The 25,957-nt window shown below is 53.9% G+C and overlaps 1 protein-coding gene and 1 long non-coding RNA gene across 2 annotated transcripts; one reads left to right on the top strand and one right to left on the bottom strand.

The window, feature by feature from the left end:
* Positions 1–14,012: 14,012 nt before the first annotated feature.
* Positions 14,013–25,756, top strand: LOC123586101. The gene is made up of 2 exons (XR_006706598.1): positions 14,013–14,117; positions 25,431–25,756. It is a non-coding gene; the product is annotated as an uncharacterized LOC123586101 (long non-coding RNA).
* On the bottom strand, positions 21,287–23,036 carry DUSP23 (dual specificity phosphatase 23). Its single transcript, XM_045454991.1, has 2 exons — positions 22,687–23,036; positions 21,287–21,670 (listed from the first exon to the last, which is right to left on the bottom strand). The coding sequence occupies exons 1-2, from the start codon at positions 22,951–22,953 to the stop codon at positions 21,485–21,487; spliced, it is 453 nt and encodes a 150-aa protein (XP_045310947.1). The 5' UTR covers positions 22,954–23,036; the 3' UTR covers positions 21,287–21,484.
* Positions 25,757–25,957: the final 201 nt, after the last annotated feature.

Below are 25,957 nucleotides of genomic sequence, written 5' to 3'. Positions count from 1 at the left end.
CAAAGGAACTAGAAAAAGAATAAACAAAGCTCAAAGTTAGCAGAAGGATTGGGGATAATAAAGATCAGAGTGGAAAGAAATGAAACAGAGACAGAAACATAGAAAAGGTCAATGAAACTAAGAGCTGGTTCTTTGAAAAGAGAACAAAGTAGATAAAACTTTGGCCAGACTCATCAAGAAAAAAAGGGAGGGGCCAAATAAATAAAATCAGAAGTTAAAGAGAAGTTACAATTGACACCATAGAAATACAAAGGGTCATAAGATAGTACTATGAACAATTATATGCCAACAAATGGGACAACGAGAAGGAATGGATTAATTCCTAGAAACATATAATCTTCCAAAAATGAATCATGAAGAAATAGAAAATCTGAACAGACTGATTACTAGTAAGGAGATTGAATCAGTAATAAAAAAAAATTCCAAAAAAGGTCCAGGACAAAACAGGTTCATGGGTGAATTCTACTGAACATTTAAAGAAGTATTAATACCTACTCTCAAGCTATTCCAAAAAAATTGAAGGGGAAGGAACATTTCGAAACTAATTTTATGAGGCAAGGATTACCCTGATACCAAAACCAGACAGACACCACACACACACACACACACACACACACACACACACACATTACAGGCCAATATCTCTGATTAACATTAATACAAAAATCCTCAACAAAGTATTAGCAAGCCAAATTCAACAATATATTAAAAGAATCACTCACCACGATCTAGTGGGACTTATTCCAGGGATGCAAAGATGGTTCAATGTACACAAATCAGTCAACATGTTACATCACATAAGCAAGATGAAAGACAAAAATCATGATCATCTTGAGCTTGTTCAATATTCACAAATCAATCAACTGTGATACACCACATTAATAAAAGAAAGGATAAGATCCATATGATGCTTTCAATTGATGCAGAAAAAGCATTTGACAAAATATAGCATCGTTTCTTGATAAAAACCCTGAATAAGGTAGGGATAGAAGGAACATACCTCAACATCCTAAAGGCCATATACAAAAGACCCACAGCTAATATCATCCTCAATGGGGAAAAAGTGAGAGTTTTCCCTGTAAAGTCAGGAACATAACAGGGATGTCCATTCTCACCACTGTTGTTTAACATGGTACTGGAAGTCCTAGCTTCAGCAATTAGACAACAAAAAGAAAGAAAAGGCATACAAATTGGCAGGGAGAAGTCAAACTTTCACTCTTCGCAGATGACGTGATATTCTATGTGGAAAACCTGAAGGACTCCACCAAAAACTGCTAGAACTGATACATGGATTCAATAGTCACAGGATCTAAAATCAACATACAGAAATCGGTTGCATTTCTATACACCAATAATGAAGGAGCAGAAAGAGAAGTCATGGAATAGATCCCATTTACAATCGCACCAAAACCCATAAGGTATCTAGGAATGGGCCTAAGCAAAGAAATAAAAGATCTGTACACTGAGAACTATAGAAAGTGTAAGAAAGAAATTGAAGAAGACACAAAGAAATGGAAAAACATCCCATGCTCATGGATCAGAAGAACAAATGTTGTTAAAATGTCTATACCACCCAAAGCAATCTACACATTCACTGCAATCTCTATCAAAATAACACCAGCATTCTGCACAGAGCTAGAACAAACAATTCTAAAATTTTTGTGGAACAAGAAAAGACCCCAAATAGCTAAAATAAAGTTGAAAAAGAAAATCAAACCTGGAGGCATCACAATTCCAGACTTCAAGCTGTATTACAAAGCTGTGATCATCAGGACAATGTGGTACCGGCACAAAAACAGACATACAGATCAATGTAACAGAATAGAGAACCCAGAAATGGACCCACAGATGTATGGCCAACTAATCTTTGACAAAGCTGGAAAAAATATCTAATGGGAAAAAGATAGTCTCTTCAGCACATTTTGTTGAGAAAACCGGACAACAACATGCAGAAGAATGGAACTGGAGTACTTTCTCACACCACACACGAAAACAAATTCAAAATGGATAAAAAACCTAAACATGAGACAGGAAATTATCAACCTCTTTGACCTTGGCCACAGCAACCACTTACTAGATATATTTCTGGAGGCAAGGGAAACAAAAGCCTCCCTCACTGGGACCTGAAGATAAAAAGCTTCTGCACAGTGAAGGAAACAATCAGCAAAACAAAAAGGCAACTGATGGAATGGGAGAAGATATTTGCAAATGACATATCAGATAAAGGTTAGTATCCAAAATCTAAAGAACTTATCAAACCAACACCCAAAAAACAAATAATCCAGTGAAGAAATGGGCAAAAGATATGAATAGACACATTTCCAGAGAAGACAATTCAGATGGTTAATAGACACATAAAAAGATGCTCAACATCACTCACGATCAGAGAAATACAAATCAAAACCACAACGGATACCACCTCACACCTGTCACAATGGCTAAAATTAACAACTCAGGAAACAACAGGTGTTGGCAAGGATGTGGAGAAAGGGGAACAGTTTGGTACTGTTGGTGGGAATGCAAACTGGTGCAGCCACTCTGGAAAAACAGTACAGAGGTTCCTCGAAAAATTAAAAATAGAACTACCCTACAACCTAGCAATTGCACTACGAGGTATTTGTCCAAAGAATACAAAAATGCTGATTTGAAGGGGCACATGCGCCCCAATGTTTATTGCAGTGCTATTACAAATAGCCAAATTATGGAAAGAGCCCAAATGTCCATTGACTGATGAACGGAAAAAGAAGATGTGATACATATATGCAGTGGAGTATTACCTGGTAATCAAAAAGAATGAAATCTTGCTATTTGGAACAATGTGGATAGAACTAGAGTGTATTATGCTAAGTGAAATAAGTCAGAGAAAGACAGATACCTTATGATTTCACTCATATGTGGAACTTAAGAAACAAAACAGAGAAGAGAAGGGAAGGAGAAGAAGGGAAGGAAAAATAAGACAAAAACAGAGAGGGAGGCAAACCATAAAAGATTCTTAAATACAGAAAACAAAGTAGGGGTTGCTGGAGGGGTGTCGGGTGGGGCGATGGCCTAAATGGGTGATGGGCATTAATGAGTGAGGGCACTTGTTGGGATGAGAACTGGGTGTTATATGTAAGTGACGAATCACTAAGTTCTACTCTTGAAAACAATGCTACACTATATGTTAACTAACTTGAATTTAAAAAAATAAAAAAATAAGCAAAAAAATCATGATCATCTCAACAGATGCAGAAAAACCATTTGATAAAATTTAACATCCATTTATGATAAAAAAAAATCTCAGCAAAGTGGGCATAGAGGGAAAATACCTCGAAATAATAAAGACCATTTATAAGCAACCCACAGCTAACATCATACTCAACAGTAAGAAGCTGAAAGCTTCTCCTCTAAGATCAGGAACAAGACAAGGATGCTCATTCTCACCATTTTTATTCAACATATTATTGGAAGTCCCAGCAACAGCTATCAGACAAGACAGAGAAATAAAAGGCATCCAAATTAGAAAAAAAGCAACACTGTCACTATTTGCATAGATGTAGAAAATCCTAAAGATTCCACCAAAAAGCTATTAGCACTAATAAATGAATTCAGTAAAGTTGCAGAATACAAAATAAATACACACAAATCTGTTGCATTTCTTACACTAATAAGGAACTATCAGAAAGAGAAATTAAGAAACCAATCCTATTTATAATTACATCTAAAAGCATAAAATACCTAGGAATAAATTTAACCAAGGAGGCAAAAGACCTATACACTGCAGACTCTAAAACATTGATAAAAAGAACTGAAGAAGACACAAATAAATGGAAAGATGTATTGTGCTCATCGATTGTTAAAATGTCCATGCTACCCAAAGCAATCTAGAGATTCCGTGCAAGCCCTATCAAAATACTGATGGTATTTTTCCCAGAACTAGAAAAAATAATGCTAAAATTTGTATGGAACCACAAAAGTCCCTGAAGAGCCAAAGCAAATTGAGGAAAAACAAAGTGAGAGACATAAGGCTCACTGATTTCAAATGATACTACAAAGCTACAGTCATCAAAACAGTATAGTACTCACACAAAAATAGACAGAGGGCAGTGGAACAGAATAGAGAGCCCAGAAATAAACCCACGCTTTGTCAAGTTAATCTTTGACTAAGGAGGCAAGAACATACAATGGGGAGAAGACATTTCTTCTCTTCCATCTCTGTTCCGTCTCTTCAATAAACCGTGCTGGGAAACTGGACAGCTACCTGTAAAAGAATGAAACTGGACCACTTTCTTATATCATACACAAAAATAAACTCAAAATGGATTAAAGACTTAAATGTACAACCAGAAACCATAAAACTCCTAAAGGAAAACACAGGTAGTCAGCTCTGAGTCATTAGTCGTAGCAATGTTTTTTGGGATGTGTCTCCTCCAGCCAGGGCAACAAAAACAAAAGAGTTTGACTACATCAAACTAGAAAGCTGCACAGCAAAGGAAACCATCAACAAAATGAAAAAGAAACCTACAGGGAGAAGATACTTGCAAATGATATAACTGATAAGTGGCGAATATGCAACATATACAAAGAACTCGTACAACTCAATACGTAAAAGATACGAACAATCTAATTTAAAAATGGGCAGAGGACCTGAACAGACATTTCTCCAGAGAAGACATCCCGATGGCCCACAGACACATGAAAAGATGCTCAGCGTCACTCATCATCAGCGAAACGCAAATCAGAACCACAACGAGATACCACCTCACACCTGGTTGGAAGGGCCTTCTCAAAAAGAGAAGAAATAGCCAATGTTGGCGAAGACGCAGAGAAAAGGAAATCTTCACGTACGGTCGGTGGGAACGCAGACTGGTGCAGCCGCTGTGGACGACCCTGTAGGATGACCATCCTCAAAAAATTGAAACTAGAAAGACCTTACAGTCCAGTAATTCCACTTCTGGGTATTTATCTGAAGAAAACCAACACGTTAACTTGAAACATGCAACGCTATGTTTATTGCAGCATTATTTACAAGAGCCAAACTATGGAAGCAACCTAAGTGTCCACTGACAGAGGAAGGGACAAAGAAGCTGTGGTATATATACCCACTGGAGTCTTACTCAGCCATAAAAAGAAGGGACTCTTGCCATTTGTGACAACATGGATGGGCCTGGGGAGCATCGTGCTAGATGAAATAAGTCAGAGAAAGGCAAACGCAGCGCGTTTTCACTTACGTTTGAAATCTGAAAACTGAAACAAATGAACAAGGCCAACAACAAACCTGAAACAGAAAAAAACTCAGAAAGACAGAGAAGCGTCCGGTGGCCGCCAGAGGGGGAGGAGGTGGGCAAGATGGGGAAGGGGACTAAAAGGCACAAACTTAAAGTTATAAAATAAATACGACAGGGGTACCATGTGTGGCATGGGGGATCCAGTTAACAGTTTGTAACAACTCGGTGTGGCAACCACAGATGGTGATCACTTCATAATGTCTAGGACTGGTGACTCCCTAGGTCGTGCACCTGAAACTAGTATAATTTTGTTTGTCAACTACTCTTCAATTTGTTAATTTTTTTTTTTTTTTTTGAGAGGGGGGCGGGTGGTGATGAGCAGGGGAGGGGCGGAGAGAGAGAGGAAGAGAGAGAATCTCCAGCAGGCTCTGTGCTGTCAGCGCAGAGGCCGACGTGGGGTTCCATCTCACGAACTGTGAGATCACGACCTGAGCCGAAGTCGAGAGTCGGAAACCCAACCGACTGAGCCATCCAGGTACTCCCGCTTCAGTTTTAAAAGTGGTGGTGGGGGGTGCTTCAACCTCAGTGTCCCCATCACTCAGGGTCAGCCGTGAGGGACGGTGGGTGTTGAGGACCAGAAGGTCAGTCCCACTCATAGGAGGTTGGGGGGAGAGAACCACAGCCCAGATTAGGGGCAGCTCTGGGTGCAGAGACAGCGTGTTGGGCCCTGAAACTACCCATCTGAGCTTAAATCCTCGCTCTGGACCCCAACCCGCTGAGGGCCGGGCTGCAATTGCAACCTCTGTGCATGTGCGGGTCCTTACCTCCGGTGGATGCATGGTTACCCTTGCGTCGTAGGGTTGTTGTGACGGTTCCGTGAGACAAAAACGTGAGAGGCCCCTGGTGCTGCCAGAGCTTTCTGTGGCGGTGGAGCTGTTCTCTGGGCTGTCTGACCAGAGAGGGAGCCAGCCCGGAAGCCTTGAGCCCCCGACCCTGCCTCCCCCGTCGGCTTTTACTAGCGCGTCCCAGAGAGGTGGGGTGATGTGTGCGAAGGTACTCAGCCTCGAAGGCTGCCAGGATCCGGGCCGCATCCCTGGCTGCGACCGGAGGCCCAAGGCAAGACCCGGAGCCATTTCCTGAGTCTGAAAAACAGCAAGCTGCAGAAAGGGGTCGAAAGCCTAGTCCTTAGGACAGAAGCTGGGAAGACCAGGAGTCGATGAGGATGGAACGGACGGAGGACGGAGGTCCGAGCTGGTCTGTAGGGGGAGGACTCGCCGGGAGGCATCTGGTCACCACACTCTCCCTCCCCGCCTTGCTCTCCTTCCTTCTAACAGCAGCTGGAGAGAGGCCGAGGGGCCCGTGGAGAGAGCGTGTCAGGTCTGCAGCGACCCCTTGTGGCCACATGGACAGCAGGGAATTCGTCCTGGAAGGTGGCGCGCCACCCACCCAGCTTGTTCAGCTCTTGGTCAGTGCGCAGCCCAGCCCTGCCTGGGGAGCTCGGGAAGAGACGGGCTTATACTCGGTACAATCTTTGTGCTTCTTTACCTTTTTTTTTTTTTTTTTTTTTTAACGTTTATTTATTTTTTGAGAGACAGAGAGAGACAGAGCGGGGGAGGGGCAGAGAGCTAGAAGGAGTCACAGATTCCAAAACAGGCTCCGGGCTCTGAGCTGTCAGCCCAGAGCCCGACGTGGGGCTCGAACCCACAAACTGCAAGATGGTGGCCTGAGCCGAAGTGGGGCTGAGCCACCAGGTGTCCCTTTCAGTAGTTCCTAAATGCCTCCATTATTCTATTTTGTCACAATGCATCATGATTGTTTCATTGCCTTTCTCGACTTCCAGGCCGTGACCTCCTCAAAGGCGAGGCTAAGTCTACTTCCTGTCGGTGTCTCCAGGCCGCGCACGCTATGAGCTTCTAGACACATCGAAGCGTAACTGTCAGGAGTTCTGGAATCAGAAAGATCTGGGCTCTAATCCAGATTCTGCCGCTTCTTAAGTAGGGGACCCCGGGCTGCGACTGAGTGTCACTGACCTCCGCTGTACAACCGGTCAGATTTCTAGTATCACGGGGGGATTACATTTCCACACACGCAGCATCTGGACTCCCGTCCCTCCCCCTGAGAGTGAATTCCGCCCCCCACGTGTTCTTAGGCACCGTGGACTAGGCCTATCTGGCGGGCAGGTTCCCGCTGTGTTTGCTTGTGTGCTCCCATTGTTACCGCAGACGACCCCGTCCGTCCTTAAACACGGGGCACGGGGACACCAGGACGCCTGTCCTGTTTTCCTCCCCGTTCCCTGGCTACTCCTCCCCGCGCTCTCAGCCTCCCTCCTCTGGGAGCTTTAGATGAGTTCTACAGACCCAGACCCCAGGGCCCTTGCTCTCTCTATGTTCTCTCCCTCGCTATTCTCATCTGTGACCATGGGTCTGAATGATGGCCTCTAAGGCAAGAGTCCCACACGTGTCTTTCCAGAGAAGGCGGTAACCCCCTGTTTCGGGACGTGAACCAACTTACCTGGGGGCTAAGCTGTAATGGGCGTGCTGGACTTGAAAAGGAAGGACGTGCCGATGGGATTCACACGGAGGCGGATCTCGGGGTGGCGATTCAAAGGAGCAACGCGGGCTAAGTGGGCCTCCTGCCAAAGAAAGTGACCGTCCCCTCCCGTCACGGAGGAAGGAATGCGGGTGGTGAATTATTTGGTTGCCAGGCTAACTCAGAGTCAACCAAGCGCCTTTATGTCGGAAAATCTCGCCTAAGATCGCTAGCATACAGCGCCGTGCTTCCCAATCCGTCTGGCTGTGTGGCACCTGGAGAAAATCACATTTCAACGGAACACCAGGTGATGGGATATCACGCGTGGGGGGCTCGGAGGCTCCTTAAACTCCGCGTGTCAAGACCGCGCCCAGCCTCTGCCTCCCAGCCTGGTTCTTTCCTGATGCTTCCTGCGTTGGTCGGTCAGCAGCACCACTCACAACCCTGCTGTGCAAGTCAGAAACCTGCTGTCACCACTCTGATTTGCCCCAAAGTGCAAATTAGCTCAGCAAAAATGTTCCCATGAATGGCACCTTTGGGATAGGAGCTATCGTGTGTGTGTGTGTGTGTGTGTGTGTGTGTGTGTGGAGAGAGAGAGAGAGAGAGCACACGCTTTGTATTTCTGTTGTTCGTACTTTCCCCACCGCCTGCCCCCACTGCCAGTCTGGCTAAAATCCTGGTAACGTCCCAGATTTCAGTTTATAGAACATTCTCACACAACCCCAGCCTGACCGCTGTGCCCCACCCAGGCTGGGTCAGGTGCACACACATCCTGTCCTCGCTCTTGGCACGTCCATCCCGCATGCGTGGCCTCTCGCACGCATGTCCCCAGGACCGCCGGCTTGCGGAGGGCACGGCCGTGTTTGTCTCGTGCTTTTCTGTACCCTCAGCGTCTGGCACGGAGCGTGGCTGTGGGTGGAGACTGAGACAGGAAGCCGACCCCGGGGGGCCCTGCTCCCGTGCAGGTGCGGTGGGAGGGCTGCTAACTGGGGTCTCACGGGCTCTCCTTCAGGCCTTCCCACCCTCTCCTTCTCTTATTCCCAAATCAGTGGATCTTAGGTGAGATTCCCCGGCATAAGGGTGCTTGGCTGACCCTGAGTGAGCCTAGCATCCAAACAACTCAGTACCTTTGCTCCTCGCTGGTGGGTCTGCCACTCAGTCTGCAGCTTCTGTCCCTGCTCTGCTGCCCGTCGTGCATGCCCGTGACATTCTTCCCTGCCCACGTGGTCCTGGCAGCACACGACTGGTGTTCAGGTGTGCTCCAGGGAGGACAGCCCGGACCCGAAGTCTGGGGTCACCAACAACAGACTTAGAAAGTAGGTCGGGCACCTGGGTGGCTCAGTCTGTTAAGCTTCCGACTCTTGATATCCGTTCAGGTCATGATCTCATGGTTTGTGAGTTCAAGCCCCGCCTCTGGCTCCGCGATGGCCTGCTTGGGATTCTCGAGCTCTCTCCCCTTCTCTCTCTGCTCCTTCCCCCTCCCCAAATAAATAAAAAGAAAGAAAGTAGGGAGGAGCCCTGCCCAGAAGGGGCTGGGAATGGACGGACCTGCATTCTTCCCTGGAGATGGGAGAAGAAAAGCATACATAATTCAAGTGATGAATTGGATTGTTTTGGGTTCTCTGTTTACCACCGTCAAACATAATCTATTTCACACATTTATACAGAATGCATAAAATAGGTCAGACTTCATGTTTTGCGGTTTGCTCATTTTCTCCTCCAGTTCCCTGGGCCGACGCGGCCCCCACATGGAAGCGGAAAGGCCGGAAGCCGTGCGTGCTTTGAGGCGGTGGATGAAGGATTTCACACGCTGGGCCTCGGGCTGGATGCCGGTGAGCAGGCACAAGCTGTCAAGAGGCCGGGAGATATTTGGGAAGGAGCGTGGCATTCGGGGTCAGACAGGAACCCCAGCTCGGCTGCATCCGTAGAATTTGGATCTCATCCTCCTCCCTCCCGCCACCCGTCCCTCTCGGTGCTGATGTGCGGGGGCGCCCAGACGTCATCCCCGATGAGACAGCCTCTCCCTTGGCCTCACTCGCTCCTTCCAGCTCCCACCCCACCTCACCCCTCCCTTCGCTGCCTGGCTTCCCCAGGGTGGCCCACGTCTACCGCGTCCTCTGCTGGAGTCACGCCCCGTCCCGTCGCGGAGGGTCTGGCTCCGCTGGCCACACCTCTCAACTGACTGTGCCCCAGTCCCAAGGCTTTAAACAACGCGTGGTGACCCCCAAATCCCTGACCGACTGACCTCGCGGGTGGACTCGAGGCTGGAATATACGGGAAGCCTCTCCCCCTCCCCTTGGGTAGCTCTCGGACACCTGCTGCGCCCTGTCCTTCTTGGTGGCAGTGGACCAAGACGCCCACCGCCCTTTGCAGCACCCCTGCCCCCCTCCTCCTCGGTGGCCTCGCCTCAGCAGACATCGCCAGCAATGACTCCAACAGAAACTCCGGGGGCACCTTGATCTCGCCCCCAGTTCCACTGGCTCCTCTCCAAAGTGTGCCTCAGACCCCCCCCCTTTCTCTCCCCGTCCTCGCCGGCCCTGTCTCCGGGGACCCTGCACGGTTTTTGCCTACGCTGCTGTGAAAGCCTCTTAAATTCTCTTCCCGGACTCTGCTCTGGCCTCCCGTGCGTGTCACACACAGAAGAAAGAAGTGACCTACCCAGAACATAAACAGACACAATGTCAACACGCCTCTGCTTAAAACTCCCACTGTGCCTGCATCTCCAGAGCATCAAACATACCCCTTTGTGTCATGCCCCGCAGGCTGGACCCTGTCTGCCTCTCAGGCCTCCTGTGAGGCCGCGGCCTTCTCTGTCTGTGCGTCCGTGCGGGGGGTGAGGGGTGTGTGTCCTTCAGTTCTTCGAGCAACTTCCAGCTCCTTCCTCCTCGGGGCCTCCTCTTTGCTCTTCCCTTCACCTCTGGGCTCTGCCGTGTGTGCGCACAATGGCATCGAACATTCTGGAAGGCAGAGCAGGTGACACAGACACCTGGGTACCCGCCATCCAGCTCTATTACTTTAAATCAGTAATACAGAATCAGCCGAGGCCCCGCCCCCACCCCCGCTGTGCCTTCCAGAAGTCACCCCTGAATTTGGTATCTGTCCTTGCCCTCTCTATTTTTGTACTTTCACGACACGTATTTGTCCCTCAACTATATCTAGTGTTTGGGGCACATGTAAAGTTGATGCAAATGATATTTTATTGTGGGAGGATCGGGTATGGCTCTGGAGATGGGTCCGCGCTGACGCACGTGGCTCTAGCTGTCACCGCCACCTTGGCCCTCATTTCATCGGATCCTTACATCTAACTTTATCGATTCTCCTAAAGATGGATAGCGGTGACAGTTTTCGATTTTGGGCCATCTTAACCGCAGCTGCAAAGAACATTTGTACACGTCCCCTTTGGCACGTATTTGAGTTTCTCTAGGGTAGACCCTTAAAAGCAGCATTTCAGAAGAAAAGCCGACGCGCCCCTCCAACTCGGCCAGGCGGCGCCCGGTGTTCATCCCCGCGGTTGCACCTGCCCGGGCCTGGGCGCCGTCGGGGCTGCCGCGCTCGGACGCGCCGCCAGGGGGCGCAACGACGCGCGCCGCCGCCTGGGCCTGGCCTGTACCTGCTGGTGCCCCACGGAGGGCCCGATCCCAGAGAAGCGACGGCGGGCGCTCTGTGGCCCCGGGTCGCTGAGGGGGGAGGGGGGGGATGTGGCCTTAATCCTTCTTTCAACCAACTCTTTTCGAAAGTGAAAGCAATACAGAACAAAAATTTCCCCACCTTGAACTAACACTGTAAAGGACCCAGGATGTGAAAACACACATTTGTGTGTTTCACACCCGGAAAGTACAATGCCAGCATCTTAACGTGTATGTTTGCTTCAGATGTTTTCTTTTTAGGAAATTTAACATTCCAGAGTTTGCTGGGAGTTCTCCTCCCTAGTCCTTCACTTAAACTCTCCCCCACACCCCACCCCTCCAGCAGGCAGCTAAGCCCCTGGGTTTGAGCAGCGGCTTAGCCAAAGCATTAATTTCATAACACAGGTATGTATCCATAAGCAATTATATAGTAGTGTTTGCCTTTATTCACACAAATCGTTCTGTACCTAATATTCTGCAAGCTTCTTTCTTTAAAAAAAAATTTTTTTTTTAACCTTTATTTATTTTTGAGACAGAGAGAGACAGAGCATGAACAGGGGAGAGTCAGAGAGAGAGGGAGACACAGAATCCGAAACAGGCTCCAGGCTCCGAGCTGTCAGCACAGAGCCCGACGCGGGGCTCGAACTCACGGACCGCGAGATCATGACCTGAGCCGAAGTCGGCCGCTTAACCGACTGAGCCACCCAGGCGCCCCTGCAAGCTTCTTTCTTATACACCCAACACTGGTCCCACGGCATCGCCACGTCCACGCCTGTGTATTCAGTTCAGTGTTCATCCGTTCTCCTAATGACATATTTTAAAATTGTTTTCAGGTTTTGGCCGTTTAAACGATGCTGTATACACACTCCGTGAGGGTGGAGATTTTCGTGTTTTGTTCACGCTCGGGTTTGAGCTCCTAGAAGCGTGCGATATGCTAAGTGCTCAGCACATCTGTATCGACATTAATGAATAAACGAACAGCCTCACACGTTTCTAGGCTCACATGCAGAATTTGCCCAGAATATACATACCGACGTGAAGTGGCTGGAATTTCCAGGTGAGCTGGCCACATGACTCTCTGAAGAGCATTGGAGCAATTTACATACCCCCCAGCAACTTGCAAGCTGCCGTTCTCCCAGCCGTGCTAACTCTGGTGCTTTGAGACTTTGGTGTATGTGTGTCCAGCTTGACCTACATAAACTCGTATCTTATTGCCACTTTAATTTGCACTCCCCTAATTCCTTTCCAACCACCTCCCCCCCGCCCCATGATTTCCTCTGTGGCTTCTGGGTTATCAGATGAGCAGAAGTGGATTGGGGCGGGTTGAAGGTCAGTCACCCTCAAGCTCTCAAGGGTGCAGCCTGACGCCTGCATCGTGGGCCTGGAGGTCTCTCCACGCATCCCCAGCCTCCTTCCCTTCCCGGAGGGTTTTGAGTGCACCTGCCAGGCCAGACCCAGGACCCGCAAGACTGAGGAGTAAAGTGTGCAGACTTAGGCTCCCGTGCGGGACAGGAGAGGGCTCCCTGGGTGCCCGTGCTGGTCTGTTCTTCTCCAGGCCTCCAGGTGGGGCTCGGGGGTGCTCTGGTGTTCACAGCTGCCTCGACTCCACTGAGAATCTGCGTGTTCCTGCACTGGGGGCGGGGGCAGCCTTTGGAGCCCCCCACACTGCCCCTCCTTGGCACGCACCGTGCCCTGAACCTGTGGGAGAACATACCATCTGGTCTGTCTGCTCGTCTATACTTGACAAATTGACCACCACTTGACAAAAGGAAGAAAGTATGAAGGTCAGGGGACAGACATCACGGGAGGGGTGGGGAGCAGGGGAAACTTTGAGCTCATGGGGTACCCTTGACCTTGGGGCACTAGGGAGACACGCCAGGGCACTGGAGTGAATGCAGAATTGGGGCCACCACCGCTGCGGACCTTAGAATAGGGTCAGTTGACTTAGGGCAGCGGCCTGAGATTTAAAACGCGACACCAGCGACTTGGCCAGGGCCGTGGCTGAGCGGGAGCGGGTGCCAGCCGCCCTGGGAAAGACACGCATCTCTAGCACGCGGGCGCGACACTCGCTTGAGGTCCTTTCGCATTTGAAAAGCATTAAAAAATCACAACCCGCAAGCCCAGAGGCTGGAACAACCCCTTTACTTTCTCTGGCAACGCGTTAACGTCCTTAACTTTTCAGCAAGCGGGGAAAGCGGGTTCTTACTTAACTCGCATCTTCTGAAACGTCTTAAGGATCAGCAGCGGTGAGGCCTTGTCTCTCTTTGGCAGGCGTGAAATCACAAAGCACCGCAGCGCCGCCCGGCGACGGGGCCCTGCTGTCGCGTGGAACTGAAGAAAAAGCGCGGAGCCCGGCGGGGTGGCCTCTGCTCAGAGGCCTGTGGCGCCTGCGCACTGGCGATCGGATGCAACCCACCCAGAGCCTCCGGCAGGAGTGTCGGCGGCCCCTTCACCGACCGGATCTACCCACGTGTGTTCCGCCACCCGCTGGGGGCGCCTCGGCGCCAGTCGGCTCCCTGTGCGCCGCCCTGTACCCATCATTGCGTCACACTTCGGGTCACGCGTGCCACGGATCCGCCACTAGAGTATATGCCCTGGATTATTCTTCCCGGTTCTGCGTCTCGGGGCAGGTACCCGGTCAGTCGGTTGCCACGTGTTTACGGAGCACCGGGTTCCAGGCATTGTGCTGGGCGCCAGCAGCATGGCGAGGTCCCGACACTCTAGTAGGAGAGAGAGACAATGAAAGGAATCATAGGTGAGCAAGGGCCCGTGAGGGAGAAGGACAGATGCTTCGGGAATATGTGTGAGCCTATGTGGGGGTCGCTTGAAAACCTTTTCCCAAGAAACGGTTTTAAAACGAGACCAAGGGCGGGAGCGGGGGCAGGGGTTGGGAGCTGGGCACAGTTGGGGACAAAGCCTCGCTGGCAGAGGGAACAGCACCCCCCAGGCTGTCATGGGCAGAGCGCGGGATACCTGGTCGTGAGCAAGACGGGGTCAGCTCAGCAGGCGGGGTGGCCCAAACCTTACGCTTTCCCAAGGTCGTCAGGCCTGCCCCTCAACTGGCTCCTGTGAGGTGATCTCTTAGCTCTTGAAACATCCTGCCTCATAAGGACGTCTTTGGGCACCTGAGACCCCGGGCGGGGCAGAGGGTGTGTGCTAACAACGTGAGTGTGTGGATGCCAGGCTGCTTGGGGCCGGGCGGCCTCACTCTGCCCTCTGGGGCGGAAGACCGAGCGAGCAACAAAGGTCAGTCATGCCAGGGCTGCGTGCCTTTGTGACTGCCCCCAGCAAAACCCCTGGGCACTACTAAGGCTCCGGTGAACCTCGCCGTCAGGCAGTATTTATGCATTTTCACAATTCCAGGGGAGATAAGTGTGGCTGTGTGATGCCATTGGAAGCCCATGCCTGGTTTCCCCGGGCTCTGTCCCTTGTGCCTTTCTCCTGTGCTGATCGTCATTTGTGTCCTCTCTCTGCAATAATAGAATTGGTAATGTAACAGCTTTTTTTGTGAGTCCTTCTAGCAAGAGTGGTCCCGGGGACCCCGAAAAGGACTGGATTCTTTGGGGCCTCGTAGATCAGGGTCAAACGTGGCGTTGTTCTCTCTGTGCACTTGATCCCAGTGTGGTTACTTTGTTCAATTTTACTCCACGCCCCAGGCTGCACCCAGCTCCAACCAGCCCTCACAACAGGTGCCTAAACACGCAAATTGGTGAATTTGCTTGGCGTGGGCCTGGGGAGCCCAGCGGCACAGAAGACGCACTGCAGGAGGTGAGCAGTGCCACACGTGGGGCATCTACACTGGCTATTCCCCATCTGTCCCACCCTGGGTTTGGAGCAGACTCGCTACTCAGCATGCATCGCTGAGGAGGACACAGTGATGTCTTTAGTATAAAAGGCAGGGGGGACATCCCAAAACTGTTGGCGGTGCTGAATCCCACGCACCGAAAGCTCAGAGGTGACATCACCACTTTGTTTCGTGATCACATATCCAGGGGGACAGAGTGAGTCAAGGGAAAAATAGGGTGAGAGGGTGGCCGAAGCAATTCAGGGAATTTGTTGGCACAAAGGATTCGGTTATCAAGGTTGCAAATAAGTCATCAACTTGAGGCATAGACGTGCACCCAGCGTTTCTCAGATTTCTGCTTGCTTGCACAAGCACAGGCCTTCTCGAGAGTACGCCTCGAGTCCATAATAGCGGAGACAAATTTTAAAGTAATGGAAGAGGTGCTTATGTGACTCACTTCTAAATCAATAGGGGACTATATTTTTGACGGTGCGGGAGGCTTGAGGCGGAAGCCGGCTGGGGTGGCGGCCGGTCAGGCAGGTCAACACTCCCAGGACAGAGCGGCGGTGCCCGTGTGTGGTGGGGGGGGGCGGGGGGGAGGGGGTGGTGCGTGATCCCAGAGCTCCACCGGGAGCCTGTCGGTCCAAATACTTTGTTTCTGGGGAAACACGAGATGCTGCTGTGTGTTTTCTAATGAGAACAATGTCCCCTCTCCACACCTGAGAGACAAGGCATTTACAGTTAGAGAAACCCAGGTTTGAGTCCTGATCTAGCTATGTGACTGGGCATGTTATTCAAACTCTCTGGGCCTCAGTTTACTCATAACGTGCACTGGTCGTTATCATGACCTTGTTCGTAGGGTCGCTCTGCGGATCGACTGCGATAATGTCTGTCGAGCTCTTGGCATGGAGCCTGGCACCCATTAAGGGCTCCAATAACGACCACAAAGCCAGAAAGGAGATTCGAGTTTTCAATAAATCATCGGATATTTTCAAGGGCTCAATGACATTCACACGTGCCTCCAGATCGTCCTGCTGGGCGAGGACATCACAAGCTCCGAGTCCTGTAGCAGCAGCTGTGACAGAGGTGACCTGATGACCGGCTTCCCTGTTCGGGACTTAAACGCTGGGGCTGCATTTTAAGGAACAGCCACAGCGCGGATGCATTGGCTTCAGCGTCAGGTGCAGTTTATTCTCTGACCTCCTCGGAGGATGGAGAGAGGGACGTCAGAGGTTGTATTGAGACGGCCCTCGAGGCCGAGCTCTGACCACGAAGACAGACTGCCACGCGTGACTGGGGCTGGGGGGAGGTCGGGCAGCGGGAGCAGGGTCCCTGTTTGTTCCCAGCTCCGTCGCTGCAAATGTGGGCAAGCTAGCCAGCTCTGCACGCCTCAGTTTATCTATAAAAAGGGAAAAATACCTGATTCGCAGAGTGGTTGTAAGGAGAACATGGCATAACACGATGTGTGCAAAAACAGCTGCTACGCGGTCGGTGCTTCATAAATGTGACGGTTCAGTCACGACGAAGCGTGAGATGCGTTCGTGGTCACTGACGCTGTTTCGCGACGCAACAGTCCCGTGAGACCAAATTAGTTTCCTTAGGAAAAATGGCAACGCAGACAGCAGAAGTTTCGGTCTGAGGCTCGGCGCAGGAGTGCGGTTCATTCTGGGAAATGGTTCGTGATCTGGATCAAATCCCTGGCCCCGTGACGTGCTCATCATTCTCCTGGGGAGACCTGGGGGCCCGGGCACGAGGAGCGGACTCCCTTCACGAGAGGGAGGAGGGGCCGCCCCGTGGGACAGGTCCCTACGCGGTGGGTGCAGGATACATGATGCAGACGGATCTCTGCAGCAGGAGGACGCATGTCCCCCCCCCCCCCCCCCCCCCCCCCCAGGGCGGGGACACATGGCCTGGGAAGAGCCCACGGAGAAGTACCCCCGTGGGGCTTGCGGCAGGCGAAGCGGAGGAGGAAGAACCAGGGAGGAGTGTCTCAGAGAGCGGCCCGTGCGCCCCCTGTCCCGATTCTGGTTGCTCGCGCATCCGAACAGCTTTCCGGGCGAGGAACCGAAACGGCGCCGGCCCCAGAACCCGAATGACGTGGACGGATGTCTTCCACTTAGAACAGCCTCCATCGGGCAGGGATGGCAAGCCGCCTGCCAGACCATAAACGTGAGCTTTAAAGACACGGGGGTGTGAGTCCACATCACTGCAGACGTTGAAAGTGAACGGTGTCTGTCACCATCTTGGAAAGCCACCCTGGGCAAGGGGGCGGGGCTGGGAGCGGGCAGCAGGAACCGCTGCAAGAGGGACGCGTTTGATGGCGTCTGGCCCTTTCTCCCCCCTCCAGACGTGTGCGTCCACAGGAGAAATGCCCAAGCACGTTCCTATAGGGAACGAAAGCTCATGGTTGCCTCTGGTGCTTGCTGGGCTGAGGCACCGGTTCCCAACTGGGGCCAATTTTGTCCTCCTGGGGGACATTTGGCAATGCCTGGAAGCATTCTCGAGGTCCCATTTTTGGGGGGGGGGTAGGCACGCTGCCGGCATCTGGTGAGTGGAGAGGTCACGGATGTTGCTAAACACCATTCGGCGCACAGATGGCCTCGCAACCGAGAAGCCTCAGCCCCAGATGCCAGCGGTGCTGAGCTGGAGGGACCCTGGTTTGAGGGGGGGCACAGGCTCCGTGTCGGCGGGGGTGGCCCGTTCCTCACACCCGTCATCTCAGTGAAGGTGGGACGGGGAAGGGAGGCCTGTAGCCCCTCCCTGGTGGTCACAGGAGAGGCGAGCAGGCCTCTGCTCCCCATCCCCAAATATCTGGGGGTGGGGGTGCGCCCAAAAGGCGCCTCAGGCTAACCTCCCCAGGTAGGTGGAAGGATACGGGCAGAGTTTTTCATCTCAAGTCAACTCTTACTTATTTAAAAACCGATTTCCTTAAGCACATAATTATATGTTTATTTCCCCGAGGAACTCTTGAGGCAGCAGAGATCTGCTTAAATTATGGGGACGGAGGCTGCATAGGGGGCTCTAATGGGGTTAGAAAAATGTTCCGTCTCCTCTGAAGGAGCCCCAGGAGGAAGGGAAGGGCAGGTTCCCCTCCTGCCGTCCAGAGGACAGGATGCAGGGGGGTGGGAGCGGAGGGCAGGAGTGTGAGGACTGGCTGTTCGACAGGGCACGGCAGGATCAGAGCAAACGTGAACCCTGGGGTGCAGCCTCGAGTCCCCACTTCCCTGTTCCCATCCTGGTAGGTGGAGGGGAGGGGTCCGGGGAGCAGACCATCCACACGCTTGCTCCCTTCACGCACGTGTGTGCACACACACGCGCACGCGCTCCCCTGTGGAAAGGGGCTCTGGCACACGCACGCACACACACACACACACACTCCCCTGTGGAAAGGGGCTCTGGCACACGCACGCACGCACACACACGCTCCCCTGTGGAAGGGGGCTCTGGCACACGCACGCACGCGCACACACGCTCCCCTGTGGAAGGGGGCTCTGGCACACGCACGCGCACACACACACGCTCCCCTGTGAAAGGGGGCTCTGGCACACGCACGCACGCACACACATACTCCCCTGTGGAAAGGGGCTCTGGCACACGCACACATGCACACACACACACGCTCCCCTGTGGAAACACGCACGCGCACACATACACGCTCCCCTGTGGAAGGGGGCTCTGGCACACGCACGCACGCACACACACACTCCCCTGTGGAAAGGGGCTCTGGCACACGCACGCACGCGCACACACACACGCTCCCCTGTGGAAGGGGGCTCTGGCACACGCACGCACGCACACACACGCTCCCCTGTGGAAGGGGGCTCTGGCACACGCACGCACGCACACACACGCTCCCCTGTGGAAGGGGGCTCTGGCACACGCACGCACGCACACACACGCTCCCCTGTGGAAGGGGGCTCTGGCACACGCACGCACGCACACACACGCTCCCCTGTGGAAGGGGGCTCTGGCACACGCACGCACGCACACACTCCCCTGTGGAAAGGGGCTCTGGCACACGCACGCACGCACACACACACACTCCCCTGTGGAAAGGGGCTCTGGCACACGCACGCACGCACATGCACACACACGCTCCCCTGTGGAAGGGGGCTCTGGCACACGCACGCACACACACACACTCCCCTGTGGAAAGGGGCTCTGGCACACGCACGCGCACACATGCACACACACGCTCCCCTGTGGAAGGGGGCTCTGGCACACGCACGCACACACACACTCCCCTGTGGAAAGGGGCTCTGGCACACGCACGCACGCACACACATACACTCCCCTGTGGAAAGGGGCTCTGGCACACGCACGCACACACACACACACTCCCCTGTGGAAGGGGGCTCTGGCACACGCACGCGCACACATGCACACACACGCTCCCCTGTGGAAGGGGGCTCTGGCACACGCACGCACACACACACACACGCTCCCCTGTGGAAAGGGGCTCTGGCACACGCACGCACGCACACACACACGCTCCCCTGTGGAAAGGGGCTCTGGCACACGCACGCACACACACACACACTCCCCTGTGGAAAGGGGCTCTGGCACACGCACGCACGCACACACACACACTCCCCTGTGGAAAGGGGCTCTGGCACACGCACGCACACACACACACACTCCCCTGTGGAAGGGGGCTCTGGCACACGCACGCGCACACATGCACACACACGCTCCCCTGTGGAAGGGGGCTCTGGCACACGCACGTGCACACATGCACACACACGCTCCCCTGTGGAAGGGGGCTCTGGTGCACGTGGAGAAACAGGCCCAGGCCTCCGGTGAGGCAGCAGGCGGAACAGGTGGCCGGGCTCCGGTGCATCGGTCTCCGAGCTGCTTCCGGCTCTGCTGCAGCCTGAGTGCCTGCAACTGTGGGTGCCTCTCACGCGCGGCCTGGCCGGGCTGGTGGGGACCCAGGGGAGCAGGATGAAGGACGGATTACTCGGCTCTGATAGTCCTCAGCGGAGAGGGGCCCTTAGTTAGTCCGCTGTAGGACTGGAACTTACGGCCTGTCTCCCTTCCGGGGACAGCGGCAAGACTCCAGTCGTAACACTGCGTGAGACAACACAAAGATGGGTCAGGAGCAGGCGGCTTGGGCCTGCCTCTGGCCTAGGCTATACAGGACCGGGTCCGCGGTGGGGGGGGCTGGCCTCCTTGCTCTGTGTCCACTGCATCTGGAAGGCAGGTCTGTCCCAGCGCCCCTGTCCCTGCTGCGGCCCTGTCCGCGCCCGTCCCTGCAGGAGGTGGTGAGTCATCTCACTCAGCTGGAGCCTCCGCACCTGACAAGGCCGGGGACGCACAGCACTCAGGACGCGGTTCAGGACCAACCTCTGCCTCGTGCAGCCCGGCCTGCCGCACAACAGGGGACGGGGATTCAGACAGAAGTTACAATAAAGAGTCCATGTGGCTGGTCTACCCCATTCATCCTGTGTCTCAAAGGCTCTGGGCCTTCTAGAATGGTCTCCAACCGGGAAGGGAAGGGAACATCAGAGAAACACGCTAAGAGTCATGGCCCCGCATCCCTTCATCTAACCATCAAATAGCCCTCTCCACACAACCGCCCAGGCTGGCTCGGTTCCAGCCTCCCTGGGCCTGGGGTTGGGGGACAGCGTCACAGGCAGGGGCTCACGGGGGAGCCCAGAAGCCCACGGCTGGTGAGAGACGCCTGGTCCTGGGGAACTGGCGATAGTAGTTATCTGTGTGACAACACCCAGGCCTTCTCCGTCTCGAGAGGGTGGACAGGATGACACAGGAGGGGCATGCGGGCCCAGACCGAGGGGTTGTGTCCACAGGACGCTTCCGGCCTGTGAGCATCAGAGACCCCGGGCCCCTGGGGATCTGTGACCTTTTCGCTGACCGGCTCCCCAGGAGAGACATCAAAGATTGTCAGGGAACAGACACATAGCGTCTCAGCATCTTTCAGGGGCTGAAGATGTGTGCTGTGGTCCCGGCCCACCCTTCCACTTTCTAGAAGCCTGGCCTTGGGCCTGGGCCTGAGCTACCTCACCCAAAGAACAGCGATGGCCCTGCTGTCATTCCTGGGTCACAGGGCTAGCGTGAGGCTCCAGTTAGTTGGCATGTGGGAATGCTTTGTAAACTGCACGGGGCTATGCACCGTGAGCTGGCTCTTCGAAGTTGTTTATTCGGGGACGCAGCGGAGGCCCCCCTGCCCCCCCCTGCAGTGCAGCCCCAGCCCTCTCTTTGGGCAAGGCCTGCCTGCAGGGAATGGCCATTCAGTCTCTCGAGCAGCGGGAGGGCCTAGTGCTTCCAGTGCAGGTCAGGGCATGGGCCAGGAAGACGGGTGCGGGGGGGGGGGGCCCTTATTTAGTCCGCTGATAGAACTGGAAGACGGCTTTCTCCTGTTCGTAGGTCTCGATGGAGCCGGGTCGAAGGCGCCGGATTTCAGCAATGGCATCTCCCGCGGCCAGGCCCCTCTCTTTCACCAGGTAACAGGCCAGCATGGTGCCAGTGCGGCCAAAGCCCAGGGCACAGTGCACTCCCACAGCCTGCGAAGAAGCAGCTTGGTCGGGTGGAGCCTGGTGCCCCGCCGCCCTTCCCTTACCCCCCTCCCTCTCCCTGCAGCTGCTGCTTCTGGGTGAGGCCCAGGACCTCACAGGCCGGCTCAGGCCCCTGGCTCAGGCTCTCAGGGGCCGGAGAAGTGACATCAAAGTCAGGGAGGGCTGTCCCGTGCCTCGTGGTCCGGAGGCTGCCAATCACACCCCAAGTAGCTGGTTCAAGAGCCGGGTTCCTGGCCTGCCCGCCCACAACCCTCTACCTGCGCTGTCCAGTGATACCCCCACCCCCCGCCTCCCCCTGTCCCGGCCCCCGCGGAGCGCAGAGCCGCTGCTCATCCGGATTGAGATACGACATAAAGTACAACCAGGTTTTGAAGACGTGGTACAAAAAAGTATTAAAATATCTCATGAAGAATTTATATTGATTATATGCTGAAATGGTAATATTTTTGACTTACTGGGTTAACCTACATCATCAAAACGAGTTTCCCCTCATTCTTCTTTACCTTTTCAAAATGTGGCTGCTAGAAACTTTAAAATTGCAAATGTGGCTCCGTTATATTTGGACCGTGTGGCTCCGGAGAGCGCTCACGAGCCACTGCCTTCCACCCGCGTGTCGCCCCAGTGCGGCCACCCTTCTGCCTCTCAGCTCACAAAACTCGTTGCTTCCCTGCGGGCCCTACCCCCCACTGCGCGCCTCCCCCGTCTTCTCGTCCTGGCCCCCGGGCGCTCCCTCTGCTCCCCGAGTCCAGCGAAGTCCCTGCCTGCCCGGCCCCGCCCAGTCCCCCCGCAGGCTCCTCCCTGTCCCCCCGCTCACCCCCTGTAGGCCCCTCCCTGCCCTAGCCCCGCCCTGTCCCCGCCCAGTCCCCCGCGAGCTCCTCCCTGCCTGGCCCCGCCCTGCTCCCCGCTGACGCTTGCAGGCTCCTCCGTGCCCGGCCCCGCCCCGCCCCGCGCAGGCCCCTCCCAGCCCCCCGCTGACCCCCGCAGGCCCCTCCCCGCCCGCTGACCTCCCCGCGCGCGTTGGCCTCGTCCACTATCCGCACGAAGCGGTCGATCTGCTCGGGGGCCGGTGGACAGAAGTCCGGGATGCGCAGCCGGTGCAGCGTGAGGCCGGGGCAGGTGTCGCTGTGCGGGGGCCCGCGCTCCGTCAGGGACACCAAGTGCCGCACGCCCCGGTCCAGCAGGAACTGGTAGTGCGCGGGCAGCCGCGGCAGCGCCAGACCCGCCAGTCGGCCCGGGAGCACCCACGAAAAGTTGGGGGGCTGCACCCCCATGGCGGCGGCAGGGCACGCGACCGCGCCAGCCCCTCGTCCCCCGCCCGCCTCCGGGGCCTGGCACCACCCACCCGCGCCCTGGTACCACGTGGGCTCCGCGCCCCGTCCGGCGACGCCCCGTCCCGCCGCGGGGATTGGCCCACCCGCCTCGGGGGCGGGGCTGGGGCGCCGGACCCAGAAGACCGGCGCCGCGAGCCGGCTGCAGTCCGGAGCAGCGCGCTCGTTGATTGGTTGGGTAGCCGGTAATGGGCGGGATTGCCGCAGCGGTGCTCACGGGGATTGGTGCAGCTACTCAAACAGCCGGAGGCAAACCTAGAGCCCGGGATGAATTGCTTTCTGCGCACGACGCCACCCGGGGTCGGGCTCTGCTGCTCCCTGGCGGCCGGTGGCAGTTATTACACCAGTGTCCCCTGCCCCCGCAACCCCAGGGCCTGGCCTCAGGGAGTCTTTCTTCACAGTGGACGCCTAGCAGATCTTCCGCCTCCGGGGAGGAACCCCTTCTATGATGACCGACTAGTCTCTTCAGTGACTTGGTGAACCCGTCCAGCTGGGACGATCACCGCTGCGGGGACTCTTCTCATTTTCTATCGCTGGAGTTCTTCAAAAAACTACGGGGCTGCCATCTGGTGCCCTGAAATCTTACCCGGGTAGGAATTAGAGTCCAATGATGATAATAACCCACAGCATAAGAATTACCGTTTATTGAGCATTTGCTACATGCCAGACAGTGTTCTAAGCACTTTACCTGTAGGAACTGATTTAATTGCCACAATAATCTTACGACGTGGGTAATCTAATGCACCCTGCTTTACAGGTGAGAAAACTGAGGCTCCAGAGAGGTTCAGGAATGCCACCGATGTGACTAATGTCCGGGGATTTGAAACCAGACAGCCTGGCGCCGGCATCTTTAACGCCCCAGTTTTGTTTGCTCAAGTTAAATGAAAGGATGCTGCCTCTTCACATAACCATCCTCACACTCCCAAATCATCTGCGTGAACCAAGTGCAGCACTTCTTAATTTCTTTTCATATTTCATGACTTCCAGGCTGAGTCACCCTCCGGTGGGGAGACCGGAGTTCATCAGCCTTGCTCGGAGAAGGTGGGGACCCAGCTCTGAGCACAGCGCCTTCCCTGTGATCTGAGCCGCCCACATCCTCTTTTGGACAATGCGCTTGCTAGTGATGCAGACTAATTATAATCGTGAAAATAGTTAACCCTCCTTGAATTTGCTCATGTGCCAGGCCCTGTGCCAGGCGCTTTCTGGAAGAACAACACGCGGACGGTATTTTTATGTCCCTCTTGTACGCGAGTAATCTGCTGGGGCTTAGACAAGTTGGTTAACCTGGTCAAGGACACTCAACCAGTATGTGGCTGGGCTGGCTGAGCCGAGGCCTCCCTGAGCCTAAGCCCAGGACACTTAGCCATAAAGATGCGCTTCCCTCCCCCTGTCCCCTCCAGCCCCTGATACACACATTGGGCCATTGAAAGCTCTGGTTCCAGCAATATGGAAAGGAACTTTCTTCCCCCAAAGTTCAGAGGCTCTGCTGACCCTGCGGAAGATGCACTTACCGTTCACCCAGACAAGGCTGAACATTGCCTCCCCCTCGCTCCCTGGGTGCCACGAGCTGAGCCATTTCCCCTTTACCCGCCTTCCCTGCAACCCGAGCCTTGATGAGGCCCTTCCTTTTGGCACTCACATTTCCCACCAACTCCTGATCACTCTTCTTGCCTATCCCCATCCATCCATCCCCTCCTTGCCTGCTGTGGCTCCCTAGGGCTTCTGGCTGCACTGACTGGAGAGAAGTCTCCAGGGCTCCTGGGGTTGAACATTTCTTGGTCCCCCTGTCTTGCTCTCCCGTCTTTGCAGCCCTCACTCGTCAGAGGAAAACTTCCCATATCCCTCCCCGCCACCCCGTGCCCCTTCCTTGTCTCCTTGAGATCTACGTCAAAGCCTATATTCTCCGGAGCTATTTCTGGGGAAGACAGAGATTCCCTTCTCCCTTGAGCCCCTAACAGTGACTCTCCCCTTGTGCATCCTCCCACCTGCCTGGGCCCCTTTATGGAGAGCCTGTAGGAACTCCTTTCTTCTCTACAACGGTGCCCTCCCCTTCCAACAGAGCCCCGGTGAAAAGGGCCCAGGGTCCCTGCCTTGGGCTGTGTCCCATGGCCAGGGGTGCCGTTTAACTTTTTGTCTTGGGCCTCGGGAGTCTCAGACTGAAAGGAAGACCCCTCTGTGATGGTTTCCTGGCCCACGTCAGCGCCTTGCACGCCCATATGATACTGGTTTTCCTTCAGGTGTTACCTGACGCTCAGGAAGAGTTAGGCTTTTTTTTTTTTTCTTTTTTCTGGGCTCGCCTCTCACCTTGTATAAATATGTACTCCCAGGCAACAGTCATTTTATTGCATTGTGGTTACCTCTTTGTGTTGAAGCCAACGCTGCATCATTCCGTCTTTGAATTTCGTCTTTGAATTCCACAGATCTAACGTGGAGTCTGATACTCAGTGCTCAAGAGTGTGCAGTGAACCAACGAATGGGGGAGAAAAAAAGAGTGCATAGGCCAGACTGAGAAGACACACTTCCGGGAGCGCACGTGAGTCTCCGGGACTCTGTGACAATGCGTGATGTGTTGCTTCTTAATCGCGTGGATTTGAGGACCGTATTGGGTATCCTGTAACACCTTCTTACGGTGTGTTTTTTACGTGTCTGTGCTTTTAAGGAAAGGACACCTGTGTCGGTATGATCCTGGCTAAGTCTAATTACTAGTTTTGTTAAAGAGGATAAATCACCCTTGGTTTTTTTTAGAGCTCCTCTCCTGTTATGCGCGCGTGTGTGTGGTTGCGTGTGTATGTGAGTGTGTTGGGGGGGGGGGGAGGGAGACATATTCCCGGAGAAGGTTCTGTTGACACTGATGGTGAGCTGAGTAAGAAGCTTAATTTCCCCGACTTGAAGGAATTTACAACATCCTTGCGAGGATTTAGACTCCAATGTCATTGTTCTCGTATAA

This window comes from Leopardus geoffroyi, chromosome C3 (assembly GCF_018350155.1).
Source record: "Leopardus geoffroyi isolate Oge1 chromosome C3, O.geoffroyi_Oge1_pat1.0, whole genome shotgun sequence".
In the NCBI taxonomy this organism is placed as follows: Eukaryota; Metazoa; Chordata; class Mammalia; order Carnivora; family Felidae; genus Leopardus; species Leopardus geoffroyi.
Note: the sequence above shows the minus strand (reverse complement) of the source record. Positions and strands in the feature narration are given on the sequence as shown.

Bases quoted from the DNA above. Each gene is read 5' to 3' on its own strand.
- DUSP23 (XM_045454991.1), bottom strand. From the start codon at position 22,953: ATGGGGGTGCAGCCCCCCAACTTTTCGTGGGTGCTCCCGGGCCGACTG. The intron at 21,671-22,686 runs GTCAGCGGGCGG...GCTTCTTCGCAG, and splicing joins AGGCCAACGCGCGCGGGGAG to GCTGTGGGAGTGCACTGTGC.